General features: G+C 29.2%; 1 protein-coding gene across 1 annotated transcript; it reads right to left on the reverse strand.

Annotated features, from left to right (window-relative positions):
* Positions 1–21: 21 nt before the first annotated feature.
* LOC112594224 (neprilysin-2) lies at positions 22–21982 on the reverse strand. Its single transcript, XM_025338907.1, has 11 exons — positions 21954–21982; positions 7230–7363; positions 5076–5201; positions 4690–4935; positions 4376–4587; positions 3869–4260; positions 3042–3344; positions 2861–2957; positions 2556–2724; positions 1812–2062; positions 22–909 (listed from the first exon to the last, which is right to left on the reverse strand). Exons 1-11 carry the CDS (start codon positions 21980–21982, stop codon positions 568–570), a joined length of 2301 nt encoding a protein of 766 aa, XP_025194692.1. The 3' UTR covers positions 22–567.
* Positions 21983–22459: the final 477 nt, after the last annotated feature.

Raw genomic sequence — 22459 nt, forward strand, 5'->3', positions numbered from 1 at the left:
AAACATTTTCTTAGTTTTGTATTTTTTTTTTTTGTTATTGTTAAATTATATATATATAAAAAAAAAATGGTCACATGTAATGTAATATACTCAAATTGTAGACTCTCGATACTTAAACTATGTCGTACTTTTTAAAAACAATAATAATAATAATAATACAATACCACAATTACAATAATCATAATAATAATAATAATAATAATAAAATATTGTATATAAATAAATTACCACAGATAAAGCTCGCGGGAGGATTATGATGGGCCAGTGGTTAGGGTGGGCGGGAGAGAAGAGTAAAATCGTCCGCGGGAATGTTTTTTGAGTGACGATTAGTGGGGTGGGACGAATCAAGGGACTGGTTTGATCGTATTCGAATATATAATAATTAATAATATTTTACACCTATACAACAATTTTTTGTAATGATATAATATAATTAGGCGCACACACGACGAGATTTTTTTATCGCACATATATTATAATATTGCCATTATTTCGTACAAGTAGAAAAGGTACCTTTAAAAATAATGACAACAATGATAATGATATGTGCACGTTTGGGTGATAGTCTCACCACACTTGGCACTTCTTGACCGGGTTCATGTTAGAGCCCAATGGACACCGGAAGTCGTTACTGAAGTCTTCCAGATTGGAGAACGGGCCGATGATACGGAAACGGCCTGGCGAGTGGAAGCCGGTAGTGATGCGGTTCTTGAGTGTTTCCGGCCGATACTTGGAGCACCACACGTTGGCGGCACTCACCCAGAACATCTGCTGTGGTGTGTAGTCCTGGAGTCCTGGCAACCGGGGTTCGATGCCGTGTCGTTTGGTCCACACGTTGTACGCGTAGTACGCCTCCTTCACGCCACCGTTGTCCGCGATGTTCTCACCCTGCGTGTTGATGCCATTCAACTGCGAAAAAATGAGTCGTTATAGGTCAGGCCGTAGGTGTGGTCATGGTCTCGCCTTGTTAATCTCAATTCGAGGGTTTAAATAAATAAAATGTTGGCTGACATTTTGAAATTCGCGGACATTGTAGACATGGTCGAAATATTTTTTTTTTAAATACGTTTTATCGGTGTTATTCGAAATATCGATCTAACTTCAGCGACGATCGGCTGAAAATTAGTGTTCTGCATGGCGATTCGTGACTGTTCGAAAAATACGAAATAAGGGATTGCGTGATACCAAAGACAGTACGATAAATACTATAATGCGTTATACTTTATACGGTGGGATGTAAATTTAATAACTAAAAATTATAGGTAACAATAAGAAAATTAGTGCTGCTTTGGTCTATTAATATAGCATGCATTTTAAGTTAATGATATGAACCGGTATAGAGTAAAATGATATGAACCGGTATAGAGTAATATTTTTTATGTACTGAAACAATATCGGTGTATTGTTATTTTCAATAAGATGTAATTTGTAATTGATTATACGCGCGTTTATTATAATTTGAAATTTTGAATTAAAATATTTCATTTTAATATCACCTTCATCCGTGTGAAAGTAAATGACATTGACGACGATTTGGGTATATATTTTTATACGATGAAAATCTTTTAGCAGCACTCTTTCCGAACGAGTAACACAATTTTTTTTTAAGTTCTTTGTTAAAATTTATAAATATGCAATTACTAGTCGATTATTCGGCGGAATCTATAATGGCCAACAATCATTCGAATTTTGAACATCTATAAACATTCGAAATCCAAGAAAAATTGGATTTTAAGTGAACGGATTAATTCAACCTCGAAATTAATCCGCGTAAAAACGCTGTCTTAAGAAACGTATTTTGTTACACACACCTTGAGACCGACTTCATGAGCCGTGTAATTTCCATACTGTCTGATGATGCACATCGCCTTCTCCAAGTAGCGTTTCTTCGTCTCCTCTGCCCACCAGTCTACCAGATTACCCTCCTTATCGAACTGCCTGCCTTGATCATCAAAACCGTGAGTGATCTCGTGACCAATTACAAATCCAATGGCGCCGTAATTCATGTACCGGGGACGATCACTGGAAAAGAATGCGCCTTGCAAGATACCAGCGGGAAATTCTGAAAATTTAAAATCGCTTATAAAAAAGGAATTATGACTCTGCAATAATTTCTATATTTATGTTAGATGTATTGTTAATCGAATTAAAATATAGTTTTGTGAAAACCCATTTTTAAAGTAATAATATTCGCCGTGCTTTAAAAAATATATCACATTTTACACTATAAATGATACATTTTCGATTTTAATTTTATTAAATATTTTTTATTGGAAAAATAAAATGAAAAACTTCTAAGCGTTTTCGTTTACAATTTAAAAAGCAGTTTGATTTGTTACACCGATCCCAATAAGTTATCCAAAATAGTGGGATGGGTGTAGAAAAAAATTGTTTGATTATCACTAAATGTTATTGTTTTATTTAAAATAGCTGATAATTTCTACACTAGATTTGAATTTAAAATTTGAGTTTGAATTTTCAGTAATTATCTATCACGGTTTGCCATTGAATAACTATTAAGGTTCATGTATAGTATATATTTTCATATTACTTACGGATACTATTTTCAATAGCACTATAAAATGCATTTACAATTGCTGTTTTACTGTGAGTAATCCAATCTGATTTGTTAACAGGTTGCCGTAATTTCGAAAAGCTATAGTCGGTCCCAAATTTAGTCAAATTTAATATTGCTGTATAATAGTCGTTATCGTTTACATCAAGCTAAAAAAAAAAACAAAAAATAACAGCATATCATAATTATTAATCAAATGCTCACAGCAAAACAATTTTTTTAATATATCATATTATATCGTATAAACGTGTCCTAGTTAGGTCTTAAATGTATATAATTTATTACATTTTCATAAAACGCATTCAATTTTCTGTCGTCCAATAATTCATCTGGATATGCAATGTGACTGGTCATCGACTTTGCTTTGTCAATAGCGTTTTTCCTATAGTCAATATAACAAAAATAATAATGTCATCATTTTTATTATCGAAAGGGATGCGTATATTAGTCGAAAGCGGAACTTTACCTTGTTTCATCATCCATCCAATCAATTGACGATAATATTTTGTACATTTCCTCCCTGATGCCGTTCACCATTTCTAAAGCATTCTTTTTAGCGTTTTCGTCGAAATAACGTCTTACGTACAACGACCCGATAGCCAATGAAAAACTTCCGGAACTTATATCCACACATTCCTTCCATCTGGGTTCTCTTTCAGTCCTGCCCGATAGCTCGGTGCTGTACTCCAACTGTCTTTTCCTCATTTCTTCAGTCAGGTAACTGACGGACGCCGCAGCAGCTCTCCAAATCACGTAATTCGCTTGGATCCTGACGACAAAATAAAATAAAGGATTGTTTCTGGGCGTTTCATCTGCGTTATTAAGGGGTTTATATAGGCAACTTTAATGACGTTTTGGAAAAAAAATGTATACTAAAATACTCGTATTATTCAATACGTAATTACGAAATTTCTATGAAAAAATAATTTTTAATAATTTTACACAGATCGTCGTCTCGTACTGATTTCATTATAAAATGAAATGGAGATAATATTTATAGTACTTATTTTAGGCACGAAAATCGATTTTCTAAACACTTATAACCTTATTGCTATTTTAAAAACTAATTTTTCGTTGTATCTAAAGAATTGATTAACCATTATAAATTGTTGCTTTCTCATTATTAAGCCATATTAATATAACGAGCAATAATTGCTTTTTTCAAAGTAATTTTACAATAAACATGATATGAAAGTTTAACGTCCTCTTGTAATTACTTTACAATAAATCGTACAGGAACACATGAAATGACTCATAACCATATACACATTATATTTGTGTAATAATCTTTACCTCTTGGGCGTATTGCTGAGTAGAGCTTCCAGGTCTGTCAAGTATTTTGGCGAGTTTACAATTATAATATCGTCCTGGCGTATGGTTAAGGGGTTCAAAAGTTTATTCAGGTACTCTTGCCACGGTATGCTTGGGAACTTCTGTTGTAGATCCGCGATTTTCATTGGGTTGTACAGCTTGGCGGCATCCCGACGTTCTTCCAATGGCAACGATATTTTTGCCAATCCTATTTCGAAGTCCAACGACTCTCTCAGTTCCTTGGTGGCCCTCTGCCGGTCAGCGCCGAACAGCACCGCGATATCTACCATGTACCTGTAGTACGAAGCCACGATTTTGTCGTCGGTACCTTTGACCAAGTACTCTCGGCTGAGTCCCAGCGACGCTTGGTCCAGCTGAAATAATGATCGGGCGCAAAAAATACCCGTTAAATGCATTATTACACATATAGACACAACGGTAATTGTATTGCTTTTGTTTTATGTCGAATAATATAATTATATTGCTCACATCAATAGCTCTCATTGTGGTGTTTTTTAAATCTGTGCTGATGGAGAAGTCAATGAAGTAGTCTACGCTGTAGCCAGCCACTCTGAACTTGTACACGCTGTCCTTCCACGTGAAATCCGCCTCGTTCCATTTCTCGGCTTCCAGTACTGGCCAGCCGCCCAGGCTTTTTAACATTCCCTTAATAGCTCCCAAACCGACTTTTTCGATTTTTTCTGTTAACACAAAGTTTATAGTAATTAAATTATAATATATGCGTGTTTGGTGATGACTGTTGTATAACAATTAACATTCGATCTTTGTATACTTATATATACCTTTGTCCATGCACGATTTATACAATAACTTCGCCATTTTGAACGGTCTCTGTTCATTCGGTTGAATGGGTTCGGTGATGATCATTCGAAGCTTGTTTAACAGCGAATCGCTAATCGCACTGAATGTGGTTTGTGACGTTTTATCGTCGTCGATAATGGTTTCTTTTATGAAATTGCCACACGCAAACTGATAGAAATCATCACAAGGATCTACTGATGGATCCATATTGTTGATTACAGAAGCCGCTAAAATGTTCAACAGTTTTAGTAGGTATCGTATAAAGCGTACACAGATATAATTACCAATCAAACAATTTAAATATTTCATTAAAATTTATCATAAATCAGTAATTAATCGAGTCGCGTATAAAATAAATGATTTTTACCAGCCTTAACGCAACCGGCAGTGAGACAAATGTTATCTTTTTCGTATTCTCTATTCTGGAACAGACTTCTACCTCGTGATTTGCCAATCAAACCATTATTTTCAGCTGATATCGATGGAAGACTCTCTGTGGACGTAAATAAACGGTTAAAAATTACAATCATGTATGATTGAATTAAATATTTTAGTTAATAATAATAAAAAATACAGATATGCAACGTGAATAGTATAATGATTATACATTATACTAAACAGTCGATTTAACGTTGTAAACTATTTAAGTACCTACTGATCATGTTCTTAGAATATTACAAAATAATAACTAAATCCCATTGATTAAGTATAGTTGCCATTAAATAAAATGTTGTTTTTTCCTATAATATATAATTACTGCAGCTATATACCTAGTATAATATATGTAGTTGCAATAAACTATAATGCGTGAGCACTATTAAGTAATATATATTACTAACGTCCAACTGGCTCTCACTTTAATATAATTTTCAATAAATTAGTAGAAAAAGCTTATAAACACAACACGTAGATATATTTCATATGACCAATGTTTTCACTTCTGTGTCTTTATATAATATTATGGAGAAATGAAGAATGTAGTGTGGTGATTTTACATTTAATGTTTATAGGAATAGATAGCAAACATTGTTTTTTGTTTACTTCTGTTATAAGTAAAATGTGTTTTTATGGAATATGTTTTGTTGTTTTGTAGTATTTAAGTAACGTGCTTAAGTTTTAACTACGACGCATGACTTACTAGTTGCTTATAAAATTAATAATTTACTATAATACTAAAATATGACAGATAAAATATTAGATAAATTAGTTATATAATTAAATAAAACATCAAAAATAATTATCTACTATAACATGAAAAAGTACCTTATGTCAAGTAGTCATTATTATTATAATGTAATAAATTATTTATTTACATAAGAATTGTGTATTTTATTAATTTAACCATTTTGCTGCATAGAAACAAGAAACTGATGTGTATTAACTATTGTATGACTACATTATCATTATTTAATGTTCAAGGTTTCGGTATAAGCCATATAGGTTATGTTTATTTATAAAAAAAAAATTAAATGATGAAACGATTTTACGTACATAAAATGATAATGATTGTAATAGATTCTAAAAAAAAATTGTAAAAATATGATAAACACGAAAATGTTCCGGCATTTCGCGGAAATCGTTATTAAATGTTGTTATTTACGTAATTAATAACCGTTTGAAAACCGATAATAATATTACCCAGGTATTGAGGTATATGATAATATTATTCACTGCGGAAATCGAAAAATTATAAATTTCCTGTCAATCTTATTCGACTAATTCCCCGGTTGTCGTTGCCCGAGCACTTGAGTGTTTTTTAAATTTTTATTTTCTCGTAAGATTATTAATATTTCTTTTTACGTCTCGCCACAATTAGATTTCTACGTTAGAAAATTATAACCACCTAATAAGTAATAACTACAGAAAATACGATTTATAAGCCGGTAATTGTTACCATTTGGCGCCAGAGCACTAGTTTCTGCGCGAGTTTAACTTTTATTTCAGCTTATTTCAGCGGACATGTTTATAGCTCCGTTAACCGTTATATAGAGTACAACAACAGGTTTTTTTTTTAAATATTATGCACTGTGTCGATAATCGAATTTAGAACTAGTTTATTGGGTAGGTTATATTTTTAACACATAATATTTACAGGTCATATTATAATAATTATGTGATAATGTAATATTATATTACGTTCCATACAATAGTCTATACGCATTTTATCGGCACCAACTTCGTACCGTGTATTGTAATATCGTTACAACGTAGATATAAGCACCTTAAAGTGCATTAAAGGCCAAAGGGTTTGTCTGGAGGATTTTAAATGTATGTACAGTATAAGTACACTGAAATTAAATTTTAATTTTAAACGTGTTATATATGTCGCAGATATATTCTGTACCAGCAATCTGCCACGCTGTTAATCGATGACGCTTATTTTATAATAATTATATATCTAATTGTACAATGCATGTATTAATACGTGCTCTATACAATAAATTACTGAATTAAATACTGATTGCGTCTGTAATACCATCGTAGGATTTGGTCTGTTCAAACGTTAAAGTTTTTGTCTTACCCATGTTGCAGCTATGGTTGAAGTATAACGTGGACAGAGCTAGGGCCAGAAATGAGGACGCTAATAGCATTCCGCCGGCAACGATAGTCAGATTCCGTTCCAAGTTCGTCCTCCTCTTCCACCATGTCGGGTTTCTGAAACAGAACCAAAATTAATCATTATACTGATTTAATAAAATATTTAAATGTACATATTTGTGTATGTGTGTGTGTGTGCGTGCGTGAGAAGTTTATGAAGACGTGTATACACTATACAGACGTCTTTCAAGTAGTAATCAAGCGGTTATAACAACGAGTAGTTAATTATTTATTATGCACAGGTAAACGCTTAACGTGTATCGAATGTAATATCATAATAATGAATAGACGTATAAGAGTATAATGAAGCAAACTTTTTTGATCTGAAATACAGGAAAACGTCATAACGACCTTTTTGCGCGATCGATTGTTGCAAAATATGTAAATACTAATTATTATATATTATGTGATATAAGACGTAATATATTTTCGATGATCATTGTTGTAGTTTTCTTACGTGTGACGAGGACAAATCTCCAATTATCAGTAGTAGGTGTACAATTTAGATTAATATATTTGTTTTTTTTTTTTTAATATTACTTATAATTATTTTTAATTTATTAAAAATAAAATTGTAAAACAATAAGTTCAAATTATATTTGATTAACTTCAATGTTTATCATAATTTACTCCAACAGTTATTATTTATTTGTCATTGAGTCGGATAACCGAATATATCCATTACTAACTATTATATTATTTAATAGTATTAAGCATAATATTATATTAAAACACACACAAACTATAATATTTTTAGACTATGATGTGTATGTATGTTTTGTATCCATTTAAGACATTAATTTGATCTACGTGAATACCTATCTCATGATCTGTTGCGAGTGTTTGGAGGATTTGAAAACAATTGATAATTTAATTCGTTATTTAAATACGTTAGTCGTCGGTTATGTCTTATGGACACACATTGGAATCAGAAGCATTACAAGAAATCCATTAACCGAATGAGTCAATAGGAAGACGGTCCAAGAATAAACACATTAAATATTATATAATTATGAAAGGTTTTCAAGTGAAATTGAGAAATAAGGTTATATATTCTTATGAATATTCATTTTTGTTTATTTATCTATTGAGTAATTTATCATAATTTATATTCACTAAAATGTATATTACACGTCCAGGGTTCCAATGAAAAAGGAGCTTCGGACTTGGAGCACAGGAGCTCTGGTTTTTGGGGCCTGCTGAAATATATTTGAAGTTTTTGATATTTTGATATAATTATTACTTAAATATTTTATGATTGTATATTATATATATTTTTATTTTTATTCGTGTAAAATAACAAAAAAATATTCGATAAGTATCTAGAAATTAACGTATCTTAACAGGAAGCCGTATTATTGTTATTTTTTAATTGATTTGGTACTATTTTTATAGCTCTTTAGTTATATTTGATCAGTATTGTTCAATACACACACCGTACGTTTTGTAAACCGTTAATTTTATTCATTTGATCGTATTATAATTATTATATTATTTTATTGCGTTCTTCACTCGTTTATTTTAACATAAATAATAAATAGACGTAATCGGGTGCCCTGAAACGTAAAGCAATATTAGAAAATAAATAGCAAGGAAGCAAGGAGTCGTTATTTTATTTCACAGTTTTTTATATCAACTTTGGAGACAATTATGCTTGTTAATAATGATTTGACTGTGCCAGATACCCTCTGGTTATCGTTAACACGGATGAGACTAATATTTGTTCTCCGATTAATATTAGTTCTAATTTATGTGAAAATGAAGAAGAAACATCAATTGTACCGACATTGGTGACATCCATGAATTTAAAGGACCCTGAAAGGTACTAATTTCCATCACGAAACCAGTTTGTAATACAGATTGTTTGTTGCCTATCAGTATTTCCTGAATTGGTAGGCTATTTTAAATACTTGCCAAAAGACATTAATAGTAAATATTTTACTAACTTAATGCCTTATAGCATAAAGCTTATATCATATTATATCATCGAATAATCGTTAATCATTTTCTCGGGATCGGTTAGTTTGAAATGAAATAAATGATTTTTTAATCTGTTTTCCTTGTAGTATATTTATTAAATAATAATAAATATTTATTTATTATTTAATGAAGTAAAATCATAAAAATAGGTACTTTTTCCTTTTTCATTAAAATAATATTGTAATAAAAATTATATTAATATAAAGAAAATGGGTATTATTCTTAACTTAATAATTTGTTGTACATTTTATTATTGGAAGTTTACTATACTAGGTACAGGGGCCGTAAAAACATTTAATATAGGGGCCTAAAATTAAATGTGGGGGCCTGCATACGTTGGTATTCTATCGTTAAAGATAAATTAATATAAATATTCAAAATTGTGCTAATTATTTATTTGTTATTTAGTATAGTCAATCTAATTGACAAATTTCTCTATGTATGGTTTGTTTAAGTGTGGGAAACTATTGTGTGTATTAAAATCTTACAGGAGACGACATGGGCTGTGGTTTAAATCTATATTATAAAATTAAATGACTGTACGTAATATAACAATATGATAAAGATATAGTATTTTTAATTTTATATTGAATAAATAGAAAAACTGTTTCCTCATGTGTTCGTTATACAGGCACTGAGAGTTTTAAATCAGTTAAAACTTTTAGTTAGATTTAATATGTACATCTTATAACTCATTATATTATAATGTGCTCTGGAACAATGTGTACACTGCTAACAATTGAAAACAACAATATGTAAATATATATACAAATAAATACACTATTATATTTTTATTTTTACTTTGTAAACCAACAGATTATTAAATCGGATGAATGTAAATTATACGTATATAAATATTCAGATTTTTAATTCGTATTTTATGTATTATTCGTCAGTATTACACACCACGTGCACTTTGATAATTTTCGAAGACTGATAAAGTAATCATAAGGCCATTGATGACCTAATATAAGAATATGTTACAAGTGCCTGTGGCTTATATTCTAATTAATTCTTTCCTATTGATTAATATACTAACTAAATACACTAATTAATGATTTTTGAACAATGCTGATTTTCCAAAAAAACAACCGTAATAATAATATTATATTACGATTATTATAATTTATAACAGCCGGGCATATGTTTACCGTTCTATTATTAACACTATATATTACTGTGCTGAAATAATAGTTGTGCACACTTTACTAGTGATATAATGACGTGTGTCGATGATGATTATTAATTTTGAGAAACTGTAAAAACGTTAGGAGGAAACGATCGCTGCAATTGATTGTACGTTATTACGCGCGAACACGGGTGTTGATATAACATAGGTATGATTTATGTAAATCAATTGCAGCGGATTAAGGCGTGTATAACAATAATAATATTATATTCATAAAATGTATTGTATTCAGTGAAAATTATGACGAACCTGAATACGTGAAATCGACCATGACTAATCGACCATACCCCGATGTAATTAAACGGCCACTGTGTGCGATTACTTTTTTTTTTTTTACTGAAAATCAAAAACTAAAGAGAAAAAAACGAAAAAGTGAAAACAGGAAAAGATTTGTACCCACATAATAGTCATACTAAACATGATATTATTATTATCGTGCATATAGTAAATGCCTCCTCGCGCGTACAAAGCCCACCAAATGTGGTGTCCACCGACCTGAGTAAAGTGAGTTGTCAAAAACAAAAGCCAAGCTTAGAACGAGGGTTCGTTTTCCAACCAAATTTTCGTTCGAACGACCAACGGTATTTTCATGAACGTCGAATTGTAAATTGTAATGCACTAAATGTTTTATACAGGACGCTCGATGTAAGCTGTAGTCATGCGAACGCGACGTTGTGTGTTTTGGTCCTATACGATGACGGTTGTATGAATTGTGTAAAGTACATGGTATAATATTTATTATATTTGGTCACTTCATTTATTAATAACAGTTTCCAAACGTATATTAAATGGTTTAATAGATAATATCGTAAATTCGCGACGTTTAGTGTCATATATTTATTATATTATATGTATTGTAGAGTATACAGATATATGTTATTTATATTACAATATTATACATTTTCTTATTTCCCCGTTCGATAAAAGTATAAAGTTTTTTACGACTTGGATATAAGGCTGGACAAAAAAAGAGAGGGATAAACCTATACAATTTGGCAATATAATTAATATTTTATTATATTGGTACTACGATGATTTTATTACACATGGACACATGGTATAAATCGCGAAGACATACTGTCCGGACCAGTTTGGACTACTTCAAGATCAGTGACCGGGGAACGGGTTTGGTTAGCAAGAAAAAGAAAATTCCATGTTAAAAAGCCGTTTGACGTATTTGTAAAAAACTTGAAATAATAACTATCGCATTTGTGTAAAATTTACCGAAATTTAAATTAAGTCGAACAAAGTTCTATGATGGTTTCGTTTCATGTACATGTGTAAGGTTTAAATCATGCACGGGTATACGGTAACGGTTTATATGAATGCTTTTCCAGTACTTTAATCGCGTCGGGTCGAATATAAGTATACTCCGATTTGATATTATTACACGACCAAGGGAGTCCGTCCCCTTGAATGCGATACTGACATCTCTATTGGCTATAATGACTATATCCATTATATTATGGCTATTAGTATAATACATACGTTAATATAGATAATGTGTATTCGTTTAAATATATTAAATTAAATTTAACATATGTATGCAATTGCAAATGTTTATAACATAATCTCTCGGGACTGATTCAATATTCGTAATAGTATTATTATCATGCTTGGAAAATGCTCGTAAAAAATAAAATAAATTAAATTAAAATAAGTTAAGCAGGTACGTTTATGTACTTATTACGCAGATTAGTTCTATACGTTTAATATATTATTGAAAATACTACGTAAAAAAAAAAAACTACCAGATTATTGATTAAATATTAATCAAAAAAAAAAAAATTATTACAGTTTACGTTTTTTAATATAAACTTCAAAATTCAAATTAAAAAATTATTGAACTTCCGTAAGATATTTTTATAGATATTCGATTTGAAATTCGAACAAGTCATCAGATCAAAAGAGCATTACATTTTAAAGGTAAGCACGTACTTTTATACTGCTGAAAGTTTAGCACTAAACAGCGATGACTAATTATCTAACAAAAATAGCTGTTTTATATTTTTAATTTAAAGTGTTAAATTATGTTCTTTGCGTATAAATTGTAGTAATAATATTTTAATACTTGTTTATTTCAGTAAGTTTAGTTTTAAGTAAAAAAAATATTAATTTTAAGACCACAAATGTTCATTAATTATTACATTTATGGGACTTTTATGCATAAAATATAATTAGGTATTATCAAAACGTTCGTTAAAAAAAAAAAAAAGGAACATAAAATATACACGATATGACTTTTGAAAATATTTAATGACACTTCTATTAACTATAAATTATCAATTATATAGTTTAATAGTTATACGGTATTAAGCCCAACAGTATCGCGTGTCAATTTTGACCAATTTCATCGTCCTTCGTTATATTTTCTCCGTTTTGAGCGTTAGCAAATCATGTTATCATTATAATATTATTATGATTATTATTTATTTTAATGCATTCTTTCGTGGATTTTTTTCATCAAATCAATTTATTAAATAGTGAAAAAATCCAGTCTCGTTTTTCTATTTCAACGTTATTCTTTAAAATTTAATTATTTTTCATCCTCTCTAATTTGTTCGGGGATTGCGTTATAATAATAATTTAACGACATTCAGGTTTTAAACATTTTATACTTCAACAGTTCAACACGTCGCAAATTGCGAGTTGCAATACACTAATTAACGTATTACACTAAGCACTGCAGGTAAAGCCTACTTAAAAGTTTTTTTTTTGAATATTGAGTTTAATTACAATATAGGTATAGTTTAATATGGTAAATTATTATGTTTTGACGACGCGTCAGTGTTTTTACTTTAAGCAAAGTATATGTTGATAACATATTTTTATAGTAAACATTGATATTAATGTAATAATAATATAATAATATTGTATAAATGCATTGAACATATGTGGAGCGTATGTAGGTACATGCATTGATTTGATTTTAATAGTTTCATCTTTTTTTTTTTTTTTTGATGGTAGATATCTCTTTGGTTCGCACACTGGCCAAAACGATATTTTCGAAAAAACCGGTTAAGGTCACTTCATTAAATATTTTCAAATATGTTTTTTATTCTTCGCAGACTTCTCCGAGACGACCTTTGGCCTTAGAATAGAGACGTTCCGGCCAATTGCTTTCTATCCTTCGAATTGTGTAGCGCGAAAACCGCCATTGCGGCCTTAACTAGTGACCCGAACTGGTGTTTTACATTTTTAATTAAACAAAACTGAAGTCAAAAATAATGTTATTAAAATCTAATGAAACTCTCATACGTTGTCGATTGATATAGTATAAAACTGTACAGAACATATAATTATATTATAACACATTACAATTCACATTACAATATTAGTACAACAGGAGGCATCATGTGTCACAATCCTTGATTATTATGTTATGTGACAGTAATTGAGAACTGCTTTAAAACAGTAGCTTAAGTTATTCCGTTTATTAATGTCGACGATAATACTAATGTTACGATTCGTTGGCCCATAAATATCATATCAAGTTATAGCTATAATAATATTATCTATTGAGAGCCATTAAAGACCAAGTATATTATTATGCTTCATGATACATTCTAAACAATAATATAATACGTCAATTATGTAAGTAAGATCGTTAGATATCTAGTAGTAATATTAAATTATCTATAAGCATTAAAATTGTACATTCTGAAGATAAAACGAGCTGGAAATTGTATTCGTAACATAATAAAACTGTTTTCAAGTTTTTATTGATATTATATAACACTATATTGACTTTGTTCTTTTGTTTGGAAAACTTATTGATTTTATTTTCATTAATCGACATTAAAATTAGTAGTTAAAATAATACGATAAAATGTTGTACTATAATATTACAGTAATCAATTAATAACGCTCTGTTGTTAAAAACATTAAGACATTGAAACATTATGACGATGCTCAATTTATCATGAAGTTAAAATGTTAAAAAGTTAAAATGATCATGTATTACAAATGTGTTTAACAATTAAAATATTAAAATGATATAAATTTGTGTACGTGATCCTTAAAAAGATCACGTTAGAATAATCTCAATAATGATATTATACATCATATAATATAATATCGTGATAATTATAATATACTCGTAATTACTATATGACGCATTCATATTATTCATATTTTGTATTTATAATATGAAAAATAAATTAATATTTAAGATTTATATCCACTTTTGTATTTATATGAAATATTTATCAAAATCGAACGACTATGTGTATTTTTGATTTTTAATTCTGAGGACGTTTGGCATTGACCGAATTGATAGATTTAAAAACCAAACCAAGAGAGATCGCTCTTTGAATTTTAATTAATCTTAAAACCATCAAACATTTATGATTATATTATTTTATATTAATTTGACGATAAACAATGAAATACGTAGACATACATATTATAGTTATTATACTGTATAGTGTATACTGTATATGTATTGTTTTCACCAGAAAAAAAAAATCCTCAATTAGTCTGAGTCAAATCGATTGTATTAAAATAACATTCTCTCGTACTTTAGTTAATTTTTTTTAATTTGTAAGAAAAATTATTAGTTTGATTGACTAACCAAATTAATTAGGTACAGCAGCTACAACAGCCCTTAGGTAAAATATCCAATTGTTATTTTTTTCTAACTAAATACTATTGTTTGAAAAAATAAATTTCATTTCAAATTATTGTTTTTATATTACTTCTAGTATAATAATAATTATTAATATTTATTATTAAACGCTAAGAGGCTAGGTTTAAAAAACCATTTGTGTAAAATAATATATTATAATGATATAGTGTACTAGTAAAAAAATAATACAATATTATTTTATCTCCTTATAACACTTGAATAGGTATCTCATCTTTAACGAAAGATCTAATGGGTACCTATTAAAACCTAACCTATTTTTACTTTTGTCATATCATCGTTTGTTATACAACATATTAATGTTGCATATTAATGGGAAGACTATTGATACGAAAAATGTATATTATTTTTAAGTTTTTATACATTAACGTGTACGTTATACTTAATGTGTGTATAAACTATAAAAATAAACTGAATGAGCAAAAAATATGTATTTTGAATAGTTTTTAGTTCACGCATCGTTTATAATAATGCTATCTTATTTAGAATAATTCTTTTTGTTTGTTCTTTTTTTCCAGTTCGTAGTTTTATAATTGCAATGTAATTATTGTACATCGCAGGTTTCGACATATTAAAACAATACAAAACATACAAATAATATGCGGAATTGTTTGGAGAAGAATAAATGATAGATACATGCCGCGTCTACCTTCATAATATACGATAATAATTGTTTCAGTTAAATATCCATAAAAGACCTTGGTCTATTCCACGCTCCTGAAACAACAAACCTCATGGTCACAAGGTAAATATAATATTGTAAAGTCCTCTGCTGACCCGAACCTTTTGGACATTGTCCAAATGTCTTTTATTTCTTCGCAATCTCACAAGAAAACCGGATTTATCGTACTTGTTTTAATAAGACCCTATATAATGTACATTAGTACATTGCGGAGTTCAAACGATGCATAAATACAACAAATAATAATCGGTCAACGACACGAAAATAATTAATTTACCGCATTTATCATTGGCTATAGATTCGTATCCACGCACTTTACATTTCGGACAGCTATAGGGAATTAAAATTAAAATCGATATATCAAAACAGTGGTTTTGCACTAAGTCACGATTTCATTCTTATTAGTATATTGATAAAAGCGCCGCGCAGTATAGTTATTGTCTCGATCGGAGTATATTATTTTATATGGACGCGTTGCGAATACCTTTATGTCATATCGTTTGAAATAATGTCCATATAATAAATGTCTAATATAATATATGGCTCATGATAATAAATAATAATTAAATGATGTTGTTGTCAAATATTTTATAGGTAGGTACTGTAACCACAACGAGTTAGGTAGGTAGAGTTAGTGAGATAAAGGTATTTCTCTATGTAATTATCAATTATTATTAAAAAAACTTATGAATAATTACGATCATAAAATTCGCTAAATATAAAAATACAGAGTATAACAAAAATAATATATTTTCGAACTTAAACAATAGAACACAACAATACAATTTTTATAAAATTAAGATGTTTTTATCGTTAATGTCTTTTTTGTTGCAATAGAAGTCAACTAGGTATACAATTAAATTTCAATGATAAGAATATAAAACTGTAAACAAATATTATTTATCGAACAATTTCTTTCAATTTCCAGCAAGGGTAACTAATAAAAGATATTTGAATCCACATTGACTTAATAAAATTAAAAAAAAAAATACGAAAGTACGTATAAGTTGACATTTACTTTTTATTTTCAACTGTGGTTATAACAAATAACGAGACTAGACAGCTTACAATACATGATTTTTATTGTATTCATTTTATATTAATATATTTGGTATATGATCGAAATAAACAGTTTTAATCACTTTCTCTTCCACGCATTCAAGTCAGAAATATGAAGAACCTATACGGACGTTTGATGTATATGTTTTGTTATAATTTTTTTTTTTTATTTATATAGTAATATTAACAATATAATCAATAACCAGAGGCTTTCTCTAAACTCTCGCTATCCACATCAAATTCTTTTAATAATATTACATTATATGAAGATAATATTGTTTAAAATTAAATTTATTAGAAAAACCGATTTAATCACGTGTTTTATTGTTAAACGACGATTATGAACGTCTATTTACGATCGATCTCTATAATAAACATATCGCATTATGCCATAGTTATGTAAGCAGTGTGGATTTCTATGATAACAATAAATACATGAAACAACGACGCGAATTTCAGTGATATAATACCACCAGTGTCGTATATGATGACTTTGCATTAATTTATTAGCTGAATTTTTTGGAGCTCATCGTCTGAAACGATCACTATATAACAATATGACATCATTGAAAGCATACAATTATATATAACTATTATCGTTAGAGTATTTCGCGTGTCATAATCACTATATTGAAAACAAAACGGTTTTAAAATCAGTAGTTTTGAATTTTAGCAGATTAGTTGACGTCTGTCGAATAACGTGACATAACGTCTCCTGCGTTTAGTTGAATTGAAACAGTAAACGTCAAAATATGATTTTGTACTATTTTCTGGCTACCACTGAAAAAAAATAAACACTATTGGACAACGATGTAGCTATTTATATTTTAGATTATAGACGATTATAAATATTGTATTATTTGCTTTTTAGTTAACTGTTGTCTCCATGTTGGGTACATTAATTGAAAGATGGATATTATTTTAAGGCAAAAGTCTAACAATGTAAAATACCTATACATTGCACTGCAGAGTGAGCACAGTGTTCAGTTTAATAGACTATATCCACGTGATTTTATCATCAAAAATGTTGGACGTTATTCCTCCTACCGATGTCGACGTGTGCGATTACCTACAATTATTAATACAACGTCTGTAGGTAACACACAGTATACTGTTTCGGTAATGTAGGTTAGCAGGTTTCGATACGAATGTTGTTTTATACTTACACTTACGTTTCTGTGTTCGTATTTCAATTTCCATTGGTGTAAAACTTTTAAAAGCATAGTATTAATGTTGCAAATTGCGAGAAAATATGCGTGAAAAAACAAAACAAAATCCATCATATCGCGGCGTTTTTCATGTTTCATATGTGCTAAGTAGGTAATATAATTTATCATATTATTCTTTTGAAATGCATAATATATATATCTGCAGCACACTTCACCGCAATGTCGTGCCAGTTGTAAAATATCGAAAGTTTTGTCAGTACGTGCCTATTGGTATAGATATATGTATTATTATACTATATATAAGTACTATAATAGATCATAGACGGATCTACATAGTAATGAATCTACATTGATGCAGTGACGTTGGATTCGTCACGTTTTTCGTTTGCCCGTGGCTACATATTTGTACTCCGCGGTAGGTATAGCCTTCCAAATGCGTACACTGAAAACGGCGCCAGATTCAATGGCCAAACTTTTTCTGTGTTTTCATGAATGCAATCCCAAAAATAAATTTAAATATATTTACCTACACCGCATGTATATACGTATGACTATTATTATTATTGTTGTTGTTGTTAAGCGGCACGTCTCTGTACCTACTTAAGATACTATTTATATAATATAATATTAAATTTGACACCTCGCCGCTGTGTTGAAAACCACAACGCGAGAAAGTCTCTAGCCTCTATTTGATCCACCACCGACGCCTATTTATTCAAAAATAATATTATTATGTACACCGCACTAGTAATACGTTATATTAATATTACATGCCGTTCACGTGTAAGAACTTTTGAAAGCGAAGGTTTACGCACAGGTATCGTATTAGGTATATCATATTCCATTAATTTTTTTTTTTTTAGCCATACTAAATTGTCGGGTGTCTAACTATGGATGTATATTTTGTTGACGGAGAAAGATAATCTTAGATATTTCAATTGAAATTGTCTTACTCAAATGATCAAATTTATACGGATCTATACGGATTCTATTCCACGAAGAGACTGATTTGTTTTATTAGTTCTAACAGTCGTAATCATTAATTTTTACCATAAGTTAAGTAAAAAAAATCGTCGTGATCCCTCTTGGGTTAACGAGTTATTTTTTGTGCGTGTATTGCTCGAGAGTATCTATTTGCCATATTATATTACTATATTTTACAATCTATCAGAACACCAATGCCTAAATAGTATTGATGTAATCACGAAAAACTGCGATGCAATCATTGGCTGTGAAAATCACGAAAACAATGGCTAAAGTGATAAACGATGATTTTTTAGCCCACCAAAATTACCTACCTACCTATATTATATAAATATATTTATTAGAGCCGCAAACGGGTATTTAAATATTTCAGAACAACGGCCAGAAAAAGATGTATTTATTATAATTTATAAATATCATATATTATTTTAATCCATAGTACCGATATTAGATTCAAGGAGATAATGTGACAGCTGTATAATATAATATTAGGCAATTGTATTCGACAATAAAATTGTGCATGACGATATTGCTGCAGATCAATAATCAATGAAATAAGCGACTGGAACACACCGTAATAAGTGTATGGTTAGGCATTACAATGTGTACAATATGTGTACGGTACACCATTTTACGTCTAAATACGAAAAATGGCAATAGTACCTAAATTATGCACTTGAGTGTACGTAGGCTGATAAAACACTTTGTGTTAACCAACCTCGAAGATATCATATTAAAGTTATGGCGGTAATACGGTTTGGACTTAAAATATTTATATTTTTTTGTTTATAATTAATAACATAACATTTTTATACGCGCGCAGTTTGTTTTACCAACCGGTAACTAAGAAAATTTTGAAATTTGAAGCTAAACTTATTTATGGTGTGGTATAACATATATAATTAAGTGCGCTGTTGTGACACCAAAGTCTGTAAAATTAATACTTTAATAATATTGTGTGATTGTCGACAACCATATCTATAAAAGTAATATAACTATTATTATAATTTCGTGACTAAGTGTGCCGTTCCGGATAAAATGGTAAGAATATTTCGTTAATCATAATATAAGTATATCTAAGGTAATATTCATACATATCTCCATTGTGTACATCTTTTTAGTATTTACATACTTAATCAAGCCAATTGTAAAAATAGAACATAATTATAATAACAAGAGTAAATGAAAATGTTGTCTTTAAGATCGGTTGACCGAAACAATTTTGCAAAGACAACTCAAAATAATAAATAGGTATAGAAATACGACAAAAAACATAGTCCAACATTTAGGTATCTAACTTAAAGAATATTTTAATTTAAATAATAGGCTCTTATATATTACTATGTACAGTTGCGGGGTAGACTAATTTGACAGGGCTTACGCGTATATTACTTACTAACAAATTAAGCCATATACCTATGTTGTATTTTTAGTATGGAAATTAAAAATAATATCAGAAAATTAAATCATAAAATAATATTGTATTGTAGCTAGCACATTTAATAATTTTGAAATAAAACAAATAAGTTATAGACGTTCAATTAATTATATCGTCACTGAGTGATATGTTTGTTACTATATTGTGTAACATTTTACAAAATTAAATTATTTTTAAAATGGTACAGTTAATGATATTATATATTAAACATTAATCAAATAAAAAGTTACGCATTGTAGAAAAAAAAAACATAATATTTCGTCCATGAAAAAGTACGTAAAGTTGAAATTTGTTTTTACTCTACCGAAATTTTTTTAGAAAAAGTGGCTTTTAATAGAACGTCTATTAGGTTCAAGTTTTTTTTAATTTTTATTTTAAATCGTCAAAGCTAATTGTTTTTATAGTCTAATAATAAAAAAATAATTTTTTTTTTTAATTACCTTCATCAACTTCACGATAAACATAATTTTGTATTTTATTTTTTGGACCGTACCACCGTAACCTGATCCAACCTCTTACAACGATGTTGGTTTTGATGCAGTGATTTTTTTTATACTTTATTATATTATTCGCGTCGCATTTAATGGAGCGACTAAAGAAGTTTTAGTCATCGGTCACCCCCGTAGGTATAATAATATACACCGACACGCATTGACACATAGGGTATACTTACACACATAATATCTTATGTTTATCTAAATATAAAGGCACATTGTTATGTTTTTTTTTGGTTGTATACATCTTTATATCCTGAACTTAAAAACTTGTGTGATTATATTATACAAAATACATAATAGGAATTAATAATTTAGTTTTTGAAATGTAAAAACAAACTAACCTCACAAATTAGCTATCTCGAAGAACGAGGAAAAAAATCTCCAACGCCTTTAACGTAATTATTTTTTTAAAAAAATCCGTCCAACGACTAATAATATAACCTGTACATCAGTGTAATATTTTTAATCATTTAAGTTATGATTAAATATTACATATTATTTTACATTATTACAAAATATTAACATTATTTTTACTTTTTACATTCTTAATACGTTATTACAATATAGTATTACAAAATAAATATGGGGTTTGAGCTATGCAATTTATTGTGAATTCGTGACACGGCCTCAATATGAAAATCTCAAATCTAATAAAATAATTTTTAAACTAATAAGTTTTCAATCAGATAAATTACGACTATAGGAGACTATATTATTCATAACATTTGAGCAAAAATCATTAAACGTACGTACTAAAATTTATTAAAAATAGGGAAATAGGAAATATGTTCTCAATATATATTAAATAACTAAATAAAAAATGTAAATATGTGAAAATGGATTACTACAAATGTTTAGTAACTATTAAGATTAGTTAATAATAAATCTTTAAAGCGAAAAAAAAATCATGCGATGCAACAGAGTTTAAGCTCTAGTTTTAATGATTTATACTACCTACTTATACAATAACTATTAATTATTTATAAAAAAAAATGTATATTTACTTGATCACTATGGTCGGTTGATTAGTCATTTCGAATGCTGGCGGTGTCGTGCAACGCGATGTTATCCCTGTCGTCGTGTCACTGTATATATATTATTATAATGATATACTGACTGCAGCACACGGCTGACGGATTCCACGCTACCTAACGATAATAATATTATAACGTTTAACAATTTAATATCATTTATGTATATATATACATCAACAACAATAGCAATTAAATTAACAATAGTAATAATAATAATAATAATAATAATAATAATAATAATTGTACGACGACGAGCGGTCTTCGCCAGTTCGTTTTGTAAACAGGAGCGGGTATATAAGTTTTACAAATGATTTGAAAATTTTTGGAAATCAATCGCACTAGCGGATCTCGCCCGGCGTACACATTACTATTGGGAGTAGATAGTATATCGCGTGTCGTCGTACATCTACGCTCAACGATGATACGCAATTTTTTTTTTTTTTTTTTTTTTTTTTTTTTTTTTTTTTTTTTTTTTT

Source organism: Melanaphis sacchari, unplaced genomic scaffold (assembly GCF_002803265.2).
Source record: "Melanaphis sacchari strain LSU unplaced genomic scaffold, SCAv2.0 Contig221_pilon_pilon, whole genome shotgun sequence".
Lineage (NCBI taxonomy): Eukaryota > Metazoa > Arthropoda > Insecta > Hemiptera > Aphididae > Melanaphis > Melanaphis sacchari.